This window comes from Homarus americanus, unplaced genomic scaffold (assembly GCF_018991925.1).
Source record: "Homarus americanus isolate GMGI-L3 unplaced genomic scaffold, GMGI_Hamer_2.0 scaffold24050, whole genome shotgun sequence".
Taxonomy (NCBI): Eukaryota; Metazoa; Arthropoda; class Malacostraca; order Decapoda; family Nephropidae; genus Homarus; species Homarus americanus.
Window position 1 is genome coordinate 616696 of NW_024736661.1, and position 23732 is coordinate 640427.

The 23732-nt window shown below is 38.7% G+C and overlaps 3 protein-coding genes across 3 annotated transcripts; 1 reads left to right on the plus strand and 2 right to left on the minus strand.

Annotated features, from left to right (window-relative positions):
• Positions 1 to 144: 144 nt before the first annotated feature.
• On the minus strand, positions 145 to 1503 carry LOC121872391. The gene is made up of 4 exons (XM_042375142.1): positions 1278 to 1503; positions 1074 to 1189; positions 751 to 943; positions 145 to 308 (listed from the first exon to the last, which is right to left on the minus strand). Exons 1-4 carry the CDS (start codon positions 1501 to 1503, stop codon positions 145 to 147), a joined length of 699 nt encoding a protein of 232 aa, XP_042231076.1.
• Positions 1504 to 3512: 2009 nt separating this feature from the next.
• On the minus strand, positions 3513 to 10160 carry LOC121872392. Its single transcript, XM_042375143.1, has 5 exons — positions 10151 to 10160; positions 6971 to 7089; positions 6050 to 6179; positions 4279 to 4435; positions 3513 to 3660 (listed from the first exon to the last, which is right to left on the minus strand). Exons 1-5 carry the CDS (start codon positions 10158 to 10160, stop codon positions 3513 to 3515), a joined length of 564 nt encoding a protein of 187 aa, XP_042231077.1.
• LOC121872365 (negative elongation factor D-like) lies at positions 8248 to 22932 on the plus strand. Its single transcript, XM_042375096.1, has 16 exons — positions 8248 to 8382; positions 11249 to 11352; positions 11523 to 11588; positions 11891 to 11997; positions 12285 to 12394; positions 12949 to 13058; positions 13406 to 13513; positions 13764 to 13916; positions 14555 to 14685; positions 14943 to 15130; positions 15963 to 16093; positions 17120 to 17241; positions 17796 to 18006; positions 18452 to 18592; positions 19637 to 19760; positions 20256 to 22932. The coding sequence occupies exons 2-16, from the start codon at positions 11320 to 11322 to the stop codon at positions 20285 to 20287; spliced, it is 1767 nt and encodes a 588-aa protein (XP_042231030.1). The 5' UTR covers positions 8248 to 8382; positions 11249 to 11319; the 3' UTR covers positions 20288 to 22932.
• Positions 22933 to 23732: the final 800 nt, after the last annotated feature.

Genomic DNA, 23732 nt, shown 5'->3' on the forward strand with positions numbered 1-23732 from the left:
GAAAAGTAAATTTAAGTTACTTTCCAAGTATTAACCTACCAAGATGTGCTACCATCATTGTCTACTATATGAACTTGTATGGACCCCCCACAACACAAACTAGGTACAATACAGTACTACAGTCTGGGTAAAAGTCACCAGCAACTACAACAAAAACTGGATGTGAACCTGAGGATGGTCAACTGTCATGAGGGCGTCGCTGGTGACCACACTCTCTAGGTAGGCGATGTCCTTCTTCCTGTCCCCCAGCATGGTTGTCAGCTGCTCCAGGCATCTTAATAATGGGTCTCCTTCAGTTTCTTCTTTACCTGTGCACCAACAATGAAGGACTGAACATCTTAACACCGCAATAGCCAGGGTCATTTGGCACCGGGGATGAGGAGCCAGCATAAAGTTCAACCAGTGCTTATGTCACCATTATTAGCCCATTCTGAACTACAGTCTAGGACATGCCAGTATCCATCTATCTAAACTCAGCTTACCTGAAGATGATCTTAACTGTGTACCTCATTAAAGTAACTGCAATTACAAGGTAGAAACTGCCACGATAAAACATCTATACTTGGGATTTTTATGGTAATTTTGTGCCAATAATCTAACGAATTCTAAATACCTTTTCCCTCATTTTCACCAACAAGGCAAGAACATTTTATACAACTGATCACAATAGACACCATGTATAACTACTTTTGATAAGATATTACGACTCCACAATTGGTTCTTTACAACCTATGAAGGAGGAGTCCTTACCCAACACCACAGTCTCCAGGTGAAGGAGTCTGGCCTCTAGCCTGTTGACAGTTCCTGTACACACATAAAAGATATAGTAGTCTGGTCCCAGCCTCACTCCATGAAGGTCCTCAACGGTGATGCAGGTAGTGTGCAGCGTGAAGGTGGCCGAATAGTGGCCCGTCATGTCGTCTGTGTACAGGGTGATGGTCCCCTGCCAGAGAACAGTATTATATTAACAAGGTGTCGGGAACAGCAGCACATCTGGAAAGTTTCAAAAAAATTAAATTCAGTGTACTGCTTTACATGTAGAACAAATCATCAAAATTGTGACTTGGACCTACCCCATTGGAGATCAAAATTATGCTTTCTAGGTTGTGCAGCACCAAGATGCCAGCAGAATTCGGAGAACCAACAGCCTCCGAGTTCACCAGCTGTTGCCATTCCTGCATCTGATCACCTGTAACCACAAAACAAACATTTGTTTATATCTGATAAATCTTCTTAAACACCAACCCATAATCAGTGAACAGGAGGAAGGATCTTACTACTCCACCAGTATATTGTTGGTGTGGCGTCACTGTTCAGCACCAGGACGTAGTGCTTGTCGTCATGAGGGTCTCTGTAGTGGATGACCTTCTTGACATCTGTGTGGGGCAGCTGCTGGATCAGTGTCACTCTGTTCATCACGGTGTTGAACTCGTAGACTTGAGACCCTTCCTGCCAGTAGAAACGGGATATAAACCTACACAGTACATCCAGGAAGCATCTCATCACTGCACAATGGATTGAACAAACGCACAAGGGAGGTTCATAAGCTTTATTACCCTTCATAGACGTGACCGATCGCCCAAGCGACTAACGAGCCAATCAGTGGCGAATAGGATAAGTAAAAAAGTTCAACTATTTCTGGTTGCCTTCTGTAGATGCACTTACTAGTACTGTGCTTTCTCAGATCAGAGGTGATCTATAGTACCAGTGCACCAAGTAAGAGCCTCAGTGTAAAGACTTTCACCACTATACGCCTCATGACCCCACTAGACAAGCAGAATTATTTCTCTTGAACGTGACAATTATTAGACAGCCATCAATGATGATCATTACAAACTTCCCAGTTATGACAATCCGAAGTATACAAGAACTATTAATTCCAGAATAGTACAGTACATATATTGTAGTCAGTTCATTACGAGCTGCCCAAAACCTCCAACACATTACTATTAATAGAAATTAAGGAACCAAGAAAACTAAACCTCAGTAATACTTGCAGTAGACTTCATGCCAAAGATCAGGTAGTAGTTCCCCCCGTCAGTAAACCCGGTGATGTCCCGTACTCCAGAGGCTCTCAGCTGGAGCCCTTCCAGGTGGTCAAAGTATTCCCCAACCATCACGTACATTCTGCAATATTTGTTCTAGTGAACAAGCAATTAACTTTAGAAGTATAAATGCTTTAGCATTACGCTCTTGGGTATTAAAAAAATAAAGGATACCCTTATAAGAGTTAAGTACCGGTACAGAATTTTTAAAGTGGAGAAATACCACATTTGCATCTACAGGACTGGGCAGGATGCAGCCCAACAAATAGGAAGGCTGTGCGACTCACGCAGACTGTGTGACACCATCATCAAGGGTGGTGTAGTAATGCTCGCCCACTACCAAGTAAAGCCTTCCCGCTGCCTCAAATATATGCAGCCCACCCACCACACCCCTCGAGGGGATGGTGTGAGGCATACGCAGGAGTCCCGTCTGAAGGTTGATGCACACAATGCTCACCAGTCGTGATGATGATGAACCCAGAGCCAACACGAGGAACCCTGAGTAGATGTGAGCCTGTGGAGAAATACTAGCTTGAAGTACAGTACTCGAGAACAGTTTACCATGTCAAATATTTATACAGTTACCTTGGTAGAAGATGGCACCACACTTATCACTTACAATGATCCTTCAGCATTAACCCATTTTACGCTTACAACAGCCAAGTATAGACTGGTAAACTCAATACAGCGAAATCTCTAGGATCCGGACTAAAAGGGGGACCACCTGCCTGGAAAAGCAGACTACGGATTTTCCGGCAAATAATGAACACCAAAAATACAGTACTAATGTAGTGATAAATTACCGTATATAAACAATGCATTTACCTATATAAAACATTGTATCAGTACTAGAGTGAATGAAATAAAATTCTCAAACAATTGTCAACTGTTTAGGTTTCCCACCTCCTCAGGCACCTGCGTCCAAGCAACTGTCCGTTCAAGTAACGCCCACGAAGCCAAAATGATTTTTGTTCTGGTTTTGCAATTTGTCTTGGGGAAACTTCTAGGAGGCTTCTTAGCCCAGAACCCCTAAATATTTTGTACGGATCTTCCGAAATCTGGATTTCCCGGGCCCTGATTTTCGAAGGTTCACATTACTAGGAGGTACCCTACAGTGAAGCTATAATACTAGACACGAGCCAGTTTCAAATGCTTCAAGAGGGCAGTACAAGACTGCCCAGTTCCGTACTTTCTAGTTTAATTGTATTAACAAACTGACCAGGTCAAGTACAGGAAGCCCAGAGATGTCCGTCACCAACTTCTGATGCCAAGAACAAATTACAAAAAAGCAATAGGTTTTTCTAACTTCAGATTTCTGTTATCTACTTCAAGTCAGCCTGGGATAAATTTTCCTAACTTTGGATTTTTGTAAACCGGATCTTTGTAAATTGGGTACTGCCTTTACCTTTTCCTCACTTTTTCCAATCTTAAAAGTTAAACCTTCTCAAGAGTCGTTGTTCTAGACCATTAAACAAAGTCCTCCCTTCCCTCATCCCCATCACTCACTGCTATCCTGTTAACCATGACGATACTGGTGGACGTCAGCTGGAACCTGGCGATGACCCTCATGGTTTGGTCGACGGCAGACCACGCTACTACTCTCTGATATTCATTTCTGTAAGGTAATAAAGAGTTACTACAACACCTGGAGTTTCATAATAAATTTGCAGTGCACATTTCACGAGCTGCTGTGCCGTATGTCTGACCACATCTTACAAGCTACGGTAAAGTCTGGACCTTAGTGCTGTCTATTCCTTATCTCGTGTCTATAATTTTAAAACTAAAATTTTCAGTCTAGAACCAACTCCAGTAGAGGCACTAATTAAATTTTATGTAACCTGGTTTCATGATGCCCTTCCATTGACCACCTAGTCCGAGACAGCCTCCCCATCCATATCTTAGACACTAAAGGTATACAGGGTAGTAAATAAAAGGACATTGTAATAGGTTTTTTGGCCCATGTGAAGCAGCTCCTATTTACACAACCATCGTTGCTTATCAGTCAAAACTATAATTTAAACTTTTCAAAGAAAGATGAACCTTTGCCACAAACTCATAACGTCTCCAGAGATTGTCCACAAGATTTTTCATTAATCTTCCTTTATAACATAATTCGCTCAGCCTTCCCCCAAAAGTCATTCCATATTGGTTAATTTCTCACCAATAACTCAAGTTGCCCCATTTACCACCCAACACCCCTCCTGACCAGTGTGCACGACACAGGTCAACTTGCCTGGGTCCTCCCAAGATCCAGTAGGATGTGTGTTGGCGAGTCAGGAGGTGGAGGCCAGTCACCTGGTTCATCCAAGAGGAGCCATCCCCTACTGATCCCTCCAGGTCAAATTGGGCCAACTGTGTCCCGATCACCTTCACCGATTTCATGTCCAAACCTAGAACACCAGAATATATTTAGTAGATGTACACGACACAGGTTTACGCTGTACCCGATATCTCTTTAGTTTCTCAAAACGCAAAGAGTACAACCTTAACATTCCTGGCTTATTCAAGTGTTCAGTAAACAAATATAATAAAAGCCTTAAGAGATCCACAACATCTGTGAGGTCCCAACTATACTACAGTACACTAATCTTACAAATGTCTAATTCTTCTTGTACCACCGTCTTGGTGTACTGACCACAGTTGCAAGTTATTTAATGTAAAATCAGAAGATTCATATTACGCTCAATAGCCCATAAAACATGTAGCTGTAACTTTATCGAGTCCCGTCCGAGAACCACGTTTTCTTAGCGCTTCAGTACGCTCGAGTCCCCCGTTTTTTCTCAAATAGTACCGACCGATATTCCTCAGTATCTCGCATTATGAAATTTGAAATTGCAACCGAATGCATACAGTACGTTACATTGAATTTGATAGGTAATTACAGATGAAACATTCATGATCCCTTGTTAGTGATATTGAAAGCAACTATATTTACTTTCAGTAAAATTTGCAATTTAGTTTCGAGTCTTCAAGTACTTTTAATTTTTATCCTCTTCACCACCGATCGGCTCGTTAGCAGCTTGGGCGATCGGTCACATCTGTTACACACTGTTGGCATGTACTGTACAGTACTGGCCATGCACTGGTTCCTAAGTGTATCTGAACCTGCTCCAGTGCTGTCAAGCCTGGTCTTGAAAGCATTCATTCTTTGCCATCACAACACTGGCAGATTGTTCCAAGAGTTCACACCCACTACAATAGTTACCCTCAGTTTCATGGGCTTGCGGCTTCAACTTTGAGCCGAGATCCCTTGTGGAGAATGTTTCTAATTCAGCGAAATTAAATGAAGTGTAACGCACCCTGGGAGCTATACCCGGGAAGACGAGCCAGTCCAACCGACTAGTAACAGTGCGCTTCATTTGTTGTAGTAAACACCGGTGAAGGAGCCTGGTGTATTAATAATCTATTATATGTGCAAAGTAGAGTTCTTGAACCGGATTGTGGAAAATTAAAGAAATATATTTGTCCAAGGTAGAGTATTACATAAATATTGATATTACCAGTATTTGAATCCTATGCATTGTTAGTAAACCAATGTGTACTCCCAACAGACCTGATACAGGTTCCACGTTTACTCAGAAATAACTGTTAAAAATAATGTATTAAACTCGTCTATTAGCAAGTGCAAAATTACCATCTTTATTGACAAAGAAATACTATAATATCCTTACAGTCATAAAATGTTCAACATTAATCGATGAACTATTTTGTTACTTGTGAAGCAAGACCTAGTGGTCCGTTTTTGTCCGAGTTTACAGTAGAACAATCAAGGAGACAACCTATTTTTGCTGTAGTGGATAAAGGTTCAAATTGTCACATGTACATTTTAATAAATATCGATTCGGTATTTTGCGAGTATCGCCACTCCTTTCCTTCTAACAATTGCTTCCAAGAAAAACACCAACCCATGTGCCTAAGCTAGCTACCTAACACTTTAATGACACCAGTTATATTCTAATAAAAGCCAATTGGGACCACTGCTGTACAGTACTTCTATCACTTACTTCTCCTGTAAAGGCGGGACTCCTCCGTGAAGGCTTTGGAGATGTGGAGACGAGCCAGTTCAGTGAGGGAGTCCATATAGGTGTCCAAGTCATCAAGGGTAACCAGCGGCACCTCTCCCATCCTCCCCGGCTGAGGAGTTCAACAATTATACAATATACTTGTGTGGGTTAAGCCAAGTAAAGAGCAGACACCTATTACTGCACTGTATAAATGACACCAAAAATCTTAACTATGGTATGGTAAGGACTGTTCCATACCATACAGTCCAGTACTATTGTACAACCACAGGTAATGTTTGTTTGTCGTCCAGGGAATCTTAGAAATTTAACGACTGGAAACCGCAATTTAGACAAATCCAAGACACTTTCTCTATGACGTTTCCCTCACAAATGACCTGACCTAACCTAACTGGAGCCCCCCGCCCCAAACCTATGCAAGTCATTTGCCAGGGAAACGTCAAAGATGATTAGGGTCATAGAATTGTGTAAACTACCGATTCTAGTCAAATTCCTAAGATTCGGAAGACCTTAACTAAAATACCACATTTATTAGGCAAGTTGGTTAGCTGTTATTTTACGTTTGTATGGAAGGTTAGCTGAAAAGTTGCTCGTGTTAAGTCATTCTCTACTGGCAAATGGAGTCATTTAACCTGAATCATTGTTGACGACATCTGCACTAATTTTCTTTATATACTACAGAAAAATAGAGGTAATGTTGCAATTCTCAACTTTTATAGCTATATGAAATTTAAATAAATTTCTTTGTGTACATTTTTCTTAATTGTCCCACAATTACATTCAATGTAGTAAACTATTACCCAACTTCACCCCACCTGTGTGGACTATACGACCATTAGCGAGTCTTTGAATAAATAACCTACATTAAATGTCTAGACAGTGGAGCAGAACACACCATCTTACCATGTGGGGGAGTAGGGAGGGTGTAGACGATGGGGTTTCTTGTGTGGTGACCAGAGAAGGCAGCCACCACCACCACATCACCAGCCATGTCCAGTTTCCACGCACCATCACCAAGAGACCTGTAAAGTACTTGTACAAGTTAACTTTAGTAGTTGTACAAGTAGTGAACTTACACCAAGCTTTCTGTATAATGGAAAGCTCTTAGTTTACCTAACAGAACGCCTGCATCAGGTTTATATTCCCCGACGGACTGACTAAATGTATACCGGTTACAAATTTAAGCAAGACTACAATAAAACTGGAACAGCTTAATGTATTAAACGTCCCCTAATGGCCTACTTGACAATTCATAAGTACTTTAGTTCCCAAATTCACCGACTTCCTAAAGATTTGCCCGATAAATAAAACAAACCGCTGGTTATTAAAGAACACCTTGATGCAGCAGAAGGACAACTTTACAGTAAGTGTAGTAAATGAAGCACCAACAAAATACAATACCTTCAGTAACTCGAGTTATGTATAATAAGTATTCCTTGCGGCTGCCTCCGTCCCCTCGCCACCACTCACAGGGACCCTACTGCTCTCTGCCCCTTAACTGACAGCGTTGTAATCTGTCCCAGGGTAGACATACTAAGACATGTCACTGCTGTAGTGTAGAGAACTACGTTGAGGAGAGGTCATCTGACGGTCATCATCCCAACTAAACTCATCATCAAATCAGTTAGAGAATACGTTTATGGATAACAATAATAATTTCCAATGTTATACAAAATACTGTAATATAGATGATAATAATTAATATTTGACTTTATCAGTTTATTTATTTTCCCTACGTTGTCAGTTATTATTTTGGCGTTATTTGAGGAGTTCCACTTCTAGTAGACTTCTCGCCCCTGACTCGTTGGTCAATCGTCACCGTGAACTATCTAACAAGACACTTACGACAATGAGGTAGTTTCCAATAATCTCTTAGCTTCATCAAAATTTAATGTTCTTTTCTCATTATTATAAGCATTCACATTATTATTGACAAGAAGTTTTAACTATAGTGTTCTTGGCACCATTTAGAAACTCTTATTTTTCTGTCTTAAATAAACGCGCCTCAATGATCATGGTCCTTTTGTCATAAAAGCCATTTATTTATTTTTTAGTAATTAGTTGACAGATAAAATTTATGTCTGCACTTTTTTTTAGATATTTTATAAAATTTTATTGTAAAAATATTTAAAATATGATCATATACAGAAATTATGAAATACATATTGGTATAACACAACCCGACATTAGCAGTACTGTGGTGAAGCTCAAACAAACACATCATCTCCTGTTGTCTCTTTATCACGTCAAGTAACGAGGCTGTTGAAGGGTGATGCTGGCAACCTGTATGACATAAGGGAGCTGATTGACTTAATGCAAGTTTATGAATGAAAACATTGTGAGAGAAAACGAGTAAATAAGGAGAGGCAGACAACCCTAGTGTTATGGTTTAAGTCGTTGGGGAGGAAGGAAGGTTAGATTTTAGAAGGCTTATATGGATTACCGGAAGAATTTCCACTCTAGTTTATTTAATTTAGTTTAACAATCCTAATGTTATTTGGGAGTTAGGTTAGCGTTGGGATGGTTAATCTTCAGGTCCATCCCCAACATTCGAATAGATTTTAAAAGAAAATTGGGTAAATGTTTCTTGTAGCTCCGTTCACTTGTAGTATATTTTTCTAGTATATTTGTGTGTACTGAGACCGAATATGACCTTCCTTTTTGGCGGAAATTAGCCGGGTTTTTTTTTTAGTGATTTTTTTTCGTTTGTCGTTTTCCGAGAAAAAAAGTGCCTAAGCGACTAACAAATACACAATAAAACACTAGAAAAACAATAACCAAACCTGACCTAACCTAACCTAACTTAACTGACTCACCATATGATGGAATCGCCAATTTCTTACCTTATTGGCCTGGTTCTTGTTCGTCGTTGCATTCTGGGATTCTTACCCAACGCCACATATGTTGGTCTTTGCGATATTTACATTCCGTCTTGCTCTTAGTACACTTTACTGAGGTTGGAAGAACACCTTGCGATCGAAAAAATGCTATAGTTTCTTCGTTTTTTTTCCAAAAACTCGCAATCAGCTCCATATACTTTTAGTGACATCCATCGCAGACTTCCATGGTCGGAACTGAACTTGAATTTCAAAATATGAGAGACCCAAAAGAATACTCGAATTTGATTTGCCCAAAAATACCGCGAATTAAACCCAAAAACATTTTAATTGGTTTCAAAATAAAAAAGGCTTTTGATTGGCCGCGTGACGTGTACAGCAACGCATGCGCAGGATGATTTATGAAGGGGACGCAGGAGACACGCAGTGTTGGAGGAGAGGCAGACGATAATGGCGGGATGTTAATGGAAGAAAATAGAAAAAATTTTGAAAAAGCTGTCTCCGTTATTATGCATTTCTGCCGGTAATGTAATAGATGAAAATTATCTTATAATTAGACGTCTTATTCGAATATGATAATAGATTAGCGGTAGGAATGAACGGAGCTACAAGAAAATAATTCCGAAAATTGCAGATAATGATGAGGAATTGTAAGTTTGTTGTTAATGTTCATTGATTGTGGATGAGGGTTGTGGCTTTCTTTATTTACTTGACAAAGAGGAGTCGGTGTATTCTATATATTAATCGGAAGTTTTCTGTATAATTTAACTATAAATGCATGGTATTATTTTACTTTCGGACATAGCGCCCCCCAATGTTATGAACAACCGAAACATTTAGATCTCGCTATTCTGAGCATTTTGAACCCCGTATATACTTGGCGGAAATGGAAAATAGTGACACAATTTAATTTAATTGATTTTAAGTAGTTTTCAGTCTTCGTCTGTGAGGAGATGTTACCTGCTCATCATGCATGCGCAATGTTGACTGACGTCATCCAGTTGTGACCAATGAGGGTATAGATACCATCACGCGAATTTTTTTTCAACCACTCACATTTGATTTTTTCAAAGGAAGTAGCCTGGGTAATTTCATTGATGTCTCACAATGGCCGTTAAGGAGGTTGGTTGTCATTTGTACTCCTACGATTATTTTAAGTTTATTGTCGAGTTTTACGAGAAAGACGATCATTCTATCCAATTCTTTCGTATCCCTGGTCCTTACACTGCAAACTAAGGTATTGTACTTTCAGACATGGTGTGCCCCAAAGCTTTTAACTACTGAAACATTAAGGTAAGTTTAAGCTAGGCCTACTGGGGGTCCTGGAGCGGAGCCCCCGGCTAGGAATTAGGTTTTGTTAGGTTAGATACTCCTTTTCTTCCCCCACCCAAAAACTCTGATTTCCCAGGCTCTCCCCCCATTATTGTTGGGGGGGAGTGGGCAAAAACTTGTCATTTTTGCCAAAAATGAAGGTCAGATTCGTTTAAAACACACCAAAATAGACTGGAAAAACATATTGTTTTCATAATATTGTTACTGGTAAGGTTTTTAATTTTGAACACTATAACAGCTCTTGGTGATGTATCCTTTGTTTACATCCGAGACACTTCCAAAAATTTACCAGCTACTATTACATTTTAATATCATTTGTTGGTGATAAAATGGACCAACTTAACTTCCTAATCTAGGTTAGTTAAGGTAACTTTCTTGTCTCAAGTAACCTACAAAGAAGAAGGGATTTGTAATGCCTCATTTAATTTTTTTTGTGGGCCTTCACATGAGGCCAGAAAGCATTTATCTTCTTTGGATCAATTTTCTCAAGTTGCTGGTTAAGGCGCACAATCGTCACAAAGTATTAACTTATGTTGTTAGAATTTTTAGTTATAAATAATGGACTTGCGTATGCCATACCGTATCCAGTCAGTGTAATTTCTGGCTTATGAGATATGGACAAATGCTTCCCTTTGAATAAGTCCTTAATGAAGGAACATGAGGGGTCAAGTTGTCTCTGGCCGTGTTTCCTCTCATACCACCTAACTGTTAGGATACATGTGGGATGGTTGGTTGGTTAGTTCAAGTTATCTGCCATTTACCTTAAACAAATATGGTATCGTAGTTTTCTTTTGTTTCAAATTTCTTTAAAGATTAGAAAAAATTATGTACTGTAAGAACTACGAATTTCCTCAATAACTTGCAAAATAATTTTTAAGTGCCATAATTGTTACCGCTACACTTAACTACTGTACTACAGTACTACATTGGGAACTAAGGTGATGTCAGCGTTGACTTACAGTTAGTCTCCTTAATCTGTACTAAAACTAATTTCTCTTTTTCCTCTCGGCAGTTATTGTCCTCGCTGTGTAAAACTTATATACTGAAAATTATAAATACTTTGCCCGGTACTCAGGAAGTAAGATGGCTGGTGTTAAAGATATACCACGGACAGGGGTAAGTGCTAATTTTAATTTTGCCACTTTATTACTTATTATTTTTATTAAGATTCTGATAGAACTTTATTGGCCAACAACTGTATCTCTACTGCAACTCATAACTAATTATTTGTTGCTCTAGCTAGTATTTATAATGGTGATTTTATCGGTGTTATCCTCATTTTGCAGATGTCAAAGATGGAAGAAGAATTTGAGAACCGGGCGTGGGATGATGCCCCTGACGCTGAACATCTGGTAAGATACTGTACATTGTCATACAGTACAATACTGTACTCCCTCACATACGTACTATACTAACTTTGGGCTAGTGTGGCAGGCTAGTAGCTGATAAGTGGTTAAGAGGATAAAATAGAAATAGTTAAAATTTATAACTGTATTTATTATAGACTGGGTAAATTAACTTTGTTCAGTACTGTACTGGTTATTGTCATTTTTATTCAGCACTTGACCACACATGTTCCCCAGCAGGGAAGGTTACAGATACTGTATGTATATGTGTTGGAATGAATTACTAATGTTCACACTTTTATTGGCAGGAAGAGGATGAAAGCATGAGCTCAGCTGATGTACAAGCCAACTGCCTGAGACAATTCTCTAGCACTGACTTCATCATGGAGCCAGGCATCTTTTCTACACTAAAAAGGTCAGCTTAAAAACATTAATTTAGTACTGTATGTTGCATCACGGTGCCAGCCCAGAGGTGTACTGACCTACTACCCTCTGGTGTTTAAATAACATAATTTTGAGGCAGCAGACAGTCTATATAATTGCTTGAGTTGAAAAAAGGAGTTGAATTACACAACCTAGAATGATTATCCACCATAAAGTGTCATTATCTATTGTAGATTATTGTTATCAAACTGTAATTATCACTTACAACCCCTGTTGACAGATGAGTCTGCAGCCTTAATTATATTGTCATCCCTGCAGATACTTCCAGGCAGGTGGGAATCCTGAACAAGTCATTGAAATGTTGTCAGAGAACTACCAGGCTGTGGCTCAGATGGCCAACCTCATGGCTGAGTGGCTCATCTTAGCAGGTGTGTTGCCCTGTGTGTGTTTAACAGATAATATTCTTTACAACTGAAGATGTAAGAATAAACCTACAGTAACAGTTTAATAGAAGCTTAAACACCAAAATAAAAATGCAAATTAGCATCAAACATACAACTTACTTGAGTGCATTCACTTAGCAACTTTTAGGAAATAAAAGCACATTTGTGTAGTCACCATTGATGGTGTTACATCAACACATGAACAAATGCAGGAGTCAGTGACCCATGAACCACCCCAGCACTGGTCAACTACATCACCACATGACAGTTGGTGTGGTGGTGATGTGTGGTTTATGGTTCTATCATTTATGGCTCTTTGGGTTAACACCTTTCAATTTTTCCAAATTTACTATTACTGATTTTAGAATTTATGTCCATATTAGTACAGTACAGTACTGTGTAGATAAAGAAGACAGCTTCTTTTCAATAATATTGATTCAGGTGAAGAACAAACTTATGATTTTTCATGATCATAATTGTTGGCTTAAAATGTTAACAATGTAAGTTATATGGTGTTATTTCTGACCCTCTGCTCACAGGTGCCAGCATTAATGATGTACAAGCTATGGTCGAAAACCACCTCAAGCAGATGATCCTCAAGACATTTGACCCAAAGAAGGCAGACACGATCTTCACGGAGGAGGGAGACGTAAGTATCCTAATAGAGGTCTGTCTTTATCTCCTGGTGTGGTCTGAGGCTCACTTGTTAGGCTACATGCACAATACACAAAGACTCTTTGGCTACAAGATCTTCCATACTTGTTCATCCAACATTTAACAGGGTGTTGAGACTCCGCTTCAAAACATTCCACAGCAAAAGTTCTTCTGTTCATTCTACCAGATGTATAAGAAATATCTTGTATGTGTCTCAGGTGCCAGTCATACATCAGGTTATAGTCATGGCTAAGGTCACAGCATTTCTAATTATAATGTAGTGGTGATGGTTTATACACTAATGAAATACTTATGACATAAAATGACCGTTCTCTCTTCCAGGCACCAGCGTGGTTGACTGAGCTGATCGAGCACAGCACCTGGCGTTCTGTCGTCTACCAGCTGGCTGAGGAGTTCCCGGAATGTCTCATGCTTAATTTTACTATTAAGGTAAAGTAAAGTGAATGATCTTTTGATATATAAGCCTGAGGTAACCAGTACACAGATAAGCCTTGTGTCCAAGTGTGATGTTTAAACAAGGTCCTGTATAATTTCAAGACTGGAAAGTAGTAAAAGGTTAATAGGATATCAGTTAGTATTGCCCCCCTCCCTTTTGCTTACCTAGTTAATTATGAGGTAGTTAGTTACATAGTGTTCTCATAGACACACTATCTTACTCATCAATGTTATATATTTACAGTTGATCTCAGATGCCGGGTTCCAAGGAGAAATCACGAGCATCTCGACAGCAGCGCAACAAATTGAGGTTTTCTCAAGAATTTTGAAGACTTCTACATCCAACTTCCTTCAGTCACCAGAGGACTCAAGACACAGGGCCGTAGTTGAGTTTGCTGTAAGTTGCACATTATTGATTATCAGGGACAGTTATGTAATATTATATCTATGAGAACTACGGTTAGGCTGAGAATGACCTGGGAAGAGGTTGTGAGAGATGACCTCAGAGATAAGAGTCTGATGAGTGTTGGCAGCACCTGTGATCAAGTTTGGGGATGTGTGTTTGATGTTAGTGCAGTACCTGGTAGTTATGGGGTTGAATCAGTCTTAAAAGCTAAAATTTTGTGGTGAGGCTATTCCATTCTCTCAGACACTAAAATTGTAAACACCTGAAGAATCTCCACCTCAGCTTATTTCACCTAAAGATTAACCACCCTAATGCTTACCGAACCTCATCCACTAAATAATGTTAGGATGGTTAAACTTTAGGTTAAATAAGTTGGGGTGGAGATTCTTTGGGTGATCCTAAATTGTCCTTATCTTGGGGGTCAGACACTTTTATCATGTGGACTAATACATCAAATAATGGACGTGGTCTTCACTGCTGGCATTTATCCTTTAACTGCTGTAAAATGTGTCCAGTAGAGATTGCCTCTTTCTTTAACAAAACCCAATCATAAACATTTGGCTTATCCTTGTCACTTTACACAGTCAAACATCGCCCAGATTTTATCCTGACTTTAGATTGTGTTACAGAAAATGGTGTGTCATGGTCAGCACACATACATCTATGCTCAGGTGATGCTGCAGATACTCTCACAGGAAACAAAAGGCGGCAACAATATTCGTCGCTTACAACAGGAAATCACCAAATATGCCATCAACAAGTGGGTCTCTTCTCACTTCTTTGTTCTCATCAACTAGTATTAACAGTCTCATAGTTGTAAAGTTCTGGAAGTTGTAAATGATATGAACATGTAAAGGTAAATTCATGAAGAAGAAAGAGAGATAGTTAATGTTTCGTGTTTTTATTGTCTCGGTCATTTGAGGAGTTATATTTTATTGCATGAGTGAACATGTAATTTTGATCCTAAACTACAGTACTGTGAGTCAATATTCATGTTATTCCTTTCTGTTTGGTCAGTGGCCTTAATGTTACACCGATCCAGCTGGCCCTGAACGGTGCCATGGCCCACCCACGAGCAGCCCAGGCCCTGGCGCCCATGCTTGCCCGCAACGCTCTTAATCCGGCTGACATGACTGTGTTGTTTAAGCTATACAGTGCAACAGACCCACCCCCAGTGGACCTTATACGTATCCCACAGTTGTTAGGTGAGTAAGGACTTGTAGACCCATCATAGGGTATTCTGTGTAAGTGATATGAAGCAGATAGAATGGTGATGGATAAAGGTTGATCATATGGGGTGTAGAGAAGAGCTTGGGCGTATCTGAATATCTCAACTCAGCTCAATTTTCAGTCACACTGCATGTATTCTGCCCTTGTATTCTTATTGTGAGTGTACCATGCTTGAGGTGTACCCACATTGCCTGACATCATTATCTGAGAGAGGAACCTTGGGGCTATGGTCTGATGTAGAAAATGGGAAATTGAGTAACACTGTGATACTATGTGCCCTTAATATTCAAAACACCTCTTATATGGAGAGTCATTAAAATTGTTATGATCAATGGAGTCACTGGATGTTCTAGTCACTTTACCCCTTTCACTGCCACACACACATATTACTCATGTTGTGGAATGTCCTCATAATATTCACTGTTCTTCCTTATATACCAGTATAGGGAACCTTTTTACTATGATACAGCTCCTATTTTTTTACTTAAATAATTTGAGTGGAGAAAGTTTGAGTAATATTAGAGGAAAGTAAAAAAGCATTTTTAATATTTTGTTTTCATTTCACACTTGTGTTACAAGATTAAAAAAAAAAGTTATTATTTCATCCTACTTTTTCAACATACTGTACTGTGCTTAGTCCATCAGTGTACCATAATATTTTGTATACCATTCAGAAATAAAAGTTTGCTCTTGACTGAACCATTTTATACTGGAATAGGAAACTGGCTTCAAGAACACGAGGGAAGACTATTACATGTTTACTGTACGTCGGGTATTTCATTCATATCTTCTCCTCTCGTGTGACAGAGCTGCTGATAGACGCCTTGTTCAAACCTGGGAGTAAAGTGAACCAGGAACACAAGGCCAAGTACTTCTACCTCCTGGGCTACAGTGCGAGTGTTTACGAGACCCCGAAGAAAGGCAACAGACCCAGACAGGTGATGTACACTTGGTAAAAAAAACTACTGTTACGATTCCTGCGCAAAACAAACTGACACTACAAACGAAGTGTTTCAAAAAGGCTCCTTAGGCATTCCTCGCATTGGTAGCCCTGCGCATTTACGGGTTCGGCCACACATGCTCGAAACAAGTGATCGGCACTCTGAAATGGGTCAGAGTTAGTGCTGCCGCACTAACACAATTTGAAACTTGATCAGAACTCTATGCTTCATTTCTCCATGTCGAGTACACATTGTGAGCGGTGTTGTAGCAGTCTAATATTGTGATTTATGTAATTAGTGCTACCAACATTTCCTGATATCTTACATAAAGAATGTGTATGTTATATGGACTGTGGAGCTATTCACATGTTTCAGAACAACATGGTATATTTTCCAATACAAATAAAGAATGACATAATGTGGCATTAGCCCAAAGTGAAGTATTAATACAAATACAGAATCGAAATTCGGTTGCAAAATAATCTTATACCTTTACTATGTCCACTAATTCTGCCAAACATATAATGCATTCCTATATGGCAATTCATCCACTTCCATGGTTACTGTAGTCCACGGTGTGTGGAACATTTAATATAACATGCAGTTTAACTTGTCTAGATACTGTATACTGTACTGACATTATCCAGTCATATTGTAACAAAGTAATTCAATATTGTCAATGAAATAGCTAATTTCGGCCTACCAAATTAAGTACAAAATGTCTCGCATTCAGGCCTACCAACCCTCGCGAGACAATGAGAATGTTCAGTTGGAAAATCATTGGACCCCACCTGTACGGTAGTTTTTTACCGAGTGTACTTGTTTCACTGTTTTAGGGTGTCATGCTCGGCCTAACCATAGCTCTCCTTGATATAATTTTACATAACTAATGAATAAACCTCACCATTTGTCCTTTCAGAAATAAAAATAAAAGGTTGAAGATGTTGACTATTATAGAAATTATATTAACAAAAAAGAAAGATGACACTTTAGGAGGACTACTTAATCTCTCTCTTATTTTAGGTGAACCGGGATGACCTGAAGCCCACACAGCAGGCCATCGAGAAAGTCCATAATATTTGCCAGGGAGGAAAATCAGCCATGGAACTTATCGCTGAAATTAACACTTTATATCAATGTATCAGGTAATCTGTAATGAAATGTGTCAGTTGTTTTAAGTATTGGATGTTATATAATGTAGGTTATATTGTACAGCACTTAAAACTGGAGGCTCACAGTGGTGTGTATCTCAATGAGCTAAATATTTGAGGCGGTATCATAGTCTTATAGGGATGAAATCATCGTAGATATTTTATTTACAAAGTCATGAACTACATCAGCCAACACCACCACTACTTGTGTTTATATAGACTGTTGTGGGTGTTCAAATGGACATTGTAATCATCAGGTCTTTGGTCATGTCTGTACTGTACCTCCAGCCTTCATTACTATGCTGGTAGAATGTTAAGCAGGTGTGTATTATGTATCAAGGAATATATTTGAATGCTGTCTATTTAAAACCGGGATAAAAATAAATATATATCCTGCCATTGTATAACACTTAGGTATGGTAGACAAGGAATAGCTCAAGATGGTAACTTTATCCTGTTTGTGGGTGAGAAGGTTGACTTGATTTTGGTCATTATTATACACACGTCTTCCAAGATACATAAATATAATGGAAAAAATGTATTTACAGGTTCCCCGTTGTGAGTGTCGGTCTGGTCCGATGGATAGAGTGTGTGGTGAAGGAACCGAGTTACTTCAAGTTGTGCACAGAGTCGACACCCACACACTTGGCGCTGCTGGATGAGGTGGTGTCTATCCATCCTCTCCTCCACAGCAGAGTCCTCAGTCTTCTCATAGAACTTTTTGAGTCAGAGTTTCAGGACCTGGAAATTCTTGTGCAGGTAAATCTGACATTTTTTAAAGACTTAATAATATTGTGTTATTATTATCATCATTTTAGGTGTGATGTGATTGAGAGAGAGGAAATTATTCAGAATTAAGAGAGGAGCTGGGTATTGAGAGCATTGGTGAGCTTTTGTGAAGTGGTCAACTAAGATGGTTCAAGCATGTGTACAGAATGGAGATCATTTGGTTCAAGAGATGCATGAACTTGAAGGTGGAGGGGAAGAGAGCTATGGTTAGACTAAGGACATGGGGGAAAGGCTGTAAGAAATGACCTCAGAGATATGAATCTGACGAGAGACTGACCCACTCAAGCGTGGAAAATGAGTTAAATACTGTAAAATGATGGTGATAATGATGCTCACTTGTTCATGTAGTGTGGACAGTGAATTTTTGCACAAAATTAAAAATAGTAGAATTGTAATTTTCCTCAACTCCCTGTAGCTGGAGCTGCGGAAGATGTTGCTGGACCGGATGGTGAACTTACTGAGTCGTGGCTGTGTCCTGCCAGTCATGAAGTACATCAAGAGTTGTTCCACCAAGGGCGACACCGATATATCTCTCATTCGCTATTTTGTGCGGGAGGTAAACACTTGTGGCCGTCTCTGTAGTGACTAGTACAGTAGTCTGCCTTGTGTGATGATATTTGTTTTAGAGTGAATTGGTTGTGCACAGTTAGTTTGGATTACCGAAATACTGTTGAGATATGATACAGAGTGAGTACAGTACACAATGTGTAGGTCATCTGTAGATGGTAATGTACACAATGTGTTTATTCATGCCATGTTTTCACTGGATTATTTTTAATTTGTTCACATTTTGGGACATGATGGAGACAATTAAGTTCCTTTTTAAAATATTACATTGAATTTTGAGCTTTGTTAGTTTGTCAATTGATGAATAATGTTCTGAATGGCTGTAGGAGTTTCTTTCTGACATTTGAGATGCTGACGAGTAGGGGTGGTGATGGGTTTAGAGTTGGGGGAAGGTTAGCAAAAGAGAGGGAGGACTTAGATTTATAGCATTTCACCACACTGTCAATTTAGGAGAACCCTGCAAATCAAATAGGACCGACTGATGAAGTTCCATAGAATCTTGGCCCAAGATAATATCAGTACAGAGGTCAGGAAAAGAGAGTTTGGACTGATGGTAACTATTGTCAAGAAAAGACAAATCTATAACACAGTGGCCTTGACGGCTTAAATGAAGTTGTTAAATATACGGAACTAATGATGCCACCGAGCAAGTGTGGTGTCCTCTTGTCCATCAAACCCTTCAGGGCATTGAAACATCTCCATTCTGGGACAATAGCTTTCCTGAATAAATTGAAGTGCTTCAGGGTAAATAGAGATAGGCCTGGTTTTGAGACTTTTTTCCAGCATAGGACTTAAGCATACAGATCCATAACAAAGAAAAATAATTAGGCACTTTAGGCCTCACCACAAGATACGACTTAGTCTTGTAATTGTGTTATACTAAGATGATTAAGAACAAATTGTAATTGAAGGAGTTGGGGCTGTGGTGCCCAGATAGTTTTTGTTAAGGTTGCATGTACAGGAGGTATATTAACTAATGAATTATTTTATTGTACAGTACAGGGTATGTCTTAATGTATTTATTTGGTAACAGGTGCTAGAGATTGTGGCACCACCATACACAGTGGAGTTCGTTCAGCTGTTCCTGCCACTGGTAGAGAACGAGGACATCACAGGCTCTATGAACACTGACAGTGACCTGGTGACTGAATTTATAGGTAAGTTGTGGGGGAAGATAGATACAGTGCACAGTTGTCAGCGACGGAGACCAGTTGACATAAAGCATCAATAATAACTGGCTGATCGTAAATAAATAATGAGGAAGAAGAGAAAATAAGGACTGTACTACTTTTATTGTACAGGTTCATAGATGTAGTTATTTCACAGCAGCTCCTCACCACACACAGTCCCCGCCACCACCCTGGAGTTACATGATGTACACAAACTTCTTCCTGGTTTCTAATGTTGCATGGTTGGTGTACTGTATAAAGAACACACTATATTTCTGGATTGATAGGAGAGGCTCTCTAGTACTGTACACATTTTACAGGCAGTTTCAACACTTGTATGATTTACCTATGATTACTTACTGGCTACTCTCCCAAGCTGCATGACCTTTTGTTAGACTGGTGCACATGTGGATAGAAGTGTGTAGGTATTGGTAGTAGCATTCCATTATTACTTAAAATTTAACAATGTCTTTTTTTTTCCAGCTCACTGCAAGACCAACTATTATGTGGTGTAAAAGGAATGAAATACTGAGGTGAAGATCCTCACAGAAAATGGCATTAATATGGATAACAGTGGAACCTGGAGTTGGAGGTGTTTTAGTCTTCAACAAGCGTATCAGATGAGAAACTGTACCAAAACTCTTGTGCTAACTGGTCCCTTGGTGTGTGTGTGTGTGGGGGTGACCTCAACACTGCAGTAATATCCAGCAGAGTCACCCTGTTGGTTGGTGACTGTGTGTGACACAAGATTACCTTTTATAGAATCCCCAGTACAGTACAGACCAACAACAGTATTACTATACTGTGTTCTATCAAGTCGCTCAATCTGGTGAGCAGTTGTTGGTGGTCACTCTGTCATCTCCTGATAGAAGATTGTAAGGCAGTTCCAGTTGCTCTCTCTTTTTAAAGCAAACTGTGTGTGTGTGTTCAGATGGGGAACCTTCGAGTACCAGGGATCATCTTCGACAGGTAAGCAGAATTTTTATTGTGTTGATGAACAGGGTATGGTTGCTGTGTCTCTCTCTGTAGAGATGAAGCAGACTTTACCCTTTCAGGAGTCATGAGAGTGTAAGAGTACAGTACATGTGAGCTCATCAATTATTTACATTAAATGGCCTGTGGAGAGATGACAAGGCCCTAAAAGCAAGTCATAAACTCCTCTGTTCACTTTTCCTCTACCTGAAGTTCAAAAATATAATTGCAAGGTAAAATGAAGTGAGAAATATCATGCATGTCATATACTGAAGATCACTATCACCGCATTACTAGTGAGACATTGAAACATCGCCAGTGGTGTCACACAGTATAGTATAAAATTAAATTGGTCTGTTTCTACATTGTCATGAAAATTATTAATGGAAAAATATATGTATTTATGTGCAATAGTGTTTTTTTGAAGACATGTCTTATGTTTAAATCATTGTAGTTATCACCTAATTGGCCTGCACCCTAATATTTGAGTTATGCTCTGCCACCCAACACCATTTACTTTAATCAACCAATGAATGAGGGAGTGATAGAAACATTCAAGAGATATAATGTGAGGTAGATATTACCCCGGTTACTAAAGCTTCTGGTGGCACCTGTACTGCTCTTCTATAATCTCACCTAACACCTGATTCGCCTCGTATAAAACAACGTTATGTATTAGTGAGCAGAGTACAGTATACTCATTTAGAATGTTCATTTAATAAAATTCACAGTATGTATTTCCTTTATTGAAATACTATTAGTGTATGCATGAAAACTTAATACAGTACAGTACAATACATAGCCACTGTCACAAGGGACTTCTGCTGTGACTGGGAATGTAACTTTTACTATGGAAACCTTTGTTTAACCCAATTTTGCTTCTATGGGAATAAACAAGGCAACATATGCCTGCTACTCATTGCTATTTTTTATGAGTACAGTGCAGTACTTGGGCATTAGCTGATCAGCAAGAGAAACAAAATGTTGCCATATGTGAGCCTTATATTTTCTCCTCGGTATCTGTGGAGAACATAGGTGGAAGCTTTATTGTTTTGTGTGTTATTTGAGCCAAGTATGACAACCTTACATGGTTACCACTGATACAGTACTGTGCTGGGTTCTGATCTCTCATGTATCAGTTTGAATCTGAAGTGAATTAGAAGTTGATACACAGTTTATGTTAGATGATTAATGATTGCCTGTGTGTGGCTCTATGGTCAGGCTGTACTATATTGTATTGACCTATACTGCACTGTGAACTCCGGGAAACAGCACATATTGGTAAGAAAGGTAAAAATACATATTTGTTACTACACGTATTGTTAAAAAATTAGTTTTTAATGTGTATTCTTTTATAAATGATATGGAATGAAAAACTGTTTGTTCAGTAACTTTGGCTGTAATTATGATAGAATGCAATACAATAAATACCCTGTCATTATACTGTACCGATATGTATAGTTATTTACTGATATGTTTATATAGTTATATTTTGTAATACAGGTACTATATTATATACATTTTATGTATTCTAAATGTTAGAATATAAAGTTAATTGTAGCAAGAATATTAACTTAAAGTATTCAATATATAATATTTTATTGAGTACTACAGTAAAAGACGATGTGACACATTGCACGGCTTAACATGTGCCTGAGAGGAAGCTTAACCCTTTTGCTGGCCACTCATGCGGTCGAAATCTTACCCATAAACCGGCCAAGAACGCTGTCTGCATCATCCAAAAAGCATTGAATTTTCATTTACCATTTATGGGTAAAATTATGCCCTTTTTTTTTTTTTTTTTTTGAGTTAAAAAGATAAACGATCTGACTGAGCGATAAAAGAAGAAAATACTTATTACGTATAAATGATAAGAGATGGCTAAAAATGAGTGTAGAAAGATAATATCTTGCTTGCCGGATCCGTGCAAGTGGTCTGGTCAGTTTGAGCGCTCAGGGTCCTAGGAGACATCTCGCTCCTCACGGCCCACATAGTGAAGCAAATATTATCAGCCAGCGAAAGGGTTAATGGAGCACTGCCGGAATACTTTAGCAAGATTTCTTATTATAATGTTTTCAATAATATTTATTAACCTGGATGAGAAAGAAATGTATGGATGAGTGTACTGTAGAGAGCTAAGTATATTTTGCATTTTTTTGTATGTACAGTATATAAATCCATTTTTGTATTTGTGATTTAATATTCCTTTATCTAAACACCACAGGAATTGGAGGTTAAGAATGCTTTAGTGTTTATGTGATACTGCTTCTACGTGTTGAGAAGGCGGCCATGACACCTCACGGAAAGGTGGCCATACCAAGACGCCTCTCGTCATCTTGCCACGTAATGGTTGTTTGGTACTCTTAACAGGTTTGATTTTGACATATCCGCACTTAATGTACTGTACTGTACAGGATATTTAGAAAAAATAATTTATACGGTTTTAAAATCAACAATGACAAGAAGGTATAAGGTTTATTTTAATATTTACAAATATTTTATAATTGTCAAAATAGGTATTTTACTGATGCCCGTCTTTGTTTTAAAGACCAAATTAAACTTTTTCAATATTGGTTGTTTACATAAAGTTAAATTACAGACATAAATAACCTAATTTTTTGTGTATAATTAATTTTAAATATAAAATGCCCTTAGTTTTGCATCACTGCAAAGTAAAAGTAATACCGTAATGCATTTGCTCATAACATGTCTGAATTTTAACACTAGTGTGTCTACATTGTGTTCATGATTATGATCTGTTCACTCAAACTTTCCAACTGAGGCCTAGGATCAGTTTGTAGCAAGGCAGCCATTGGTTGGTGGACAGACAAGCAAAGAGTCACTACAGTTCTTTAGTATTTAATTTATTGTACAGTATTTATATTATGATAATTTAAGGATCTATTTTGACCTCTGATAATTTCCACACTTGGGGAAGCAAAAATTTGCTGTTTTACAAGTTAATTTTTACTTTCCAAGTGGAGAAAT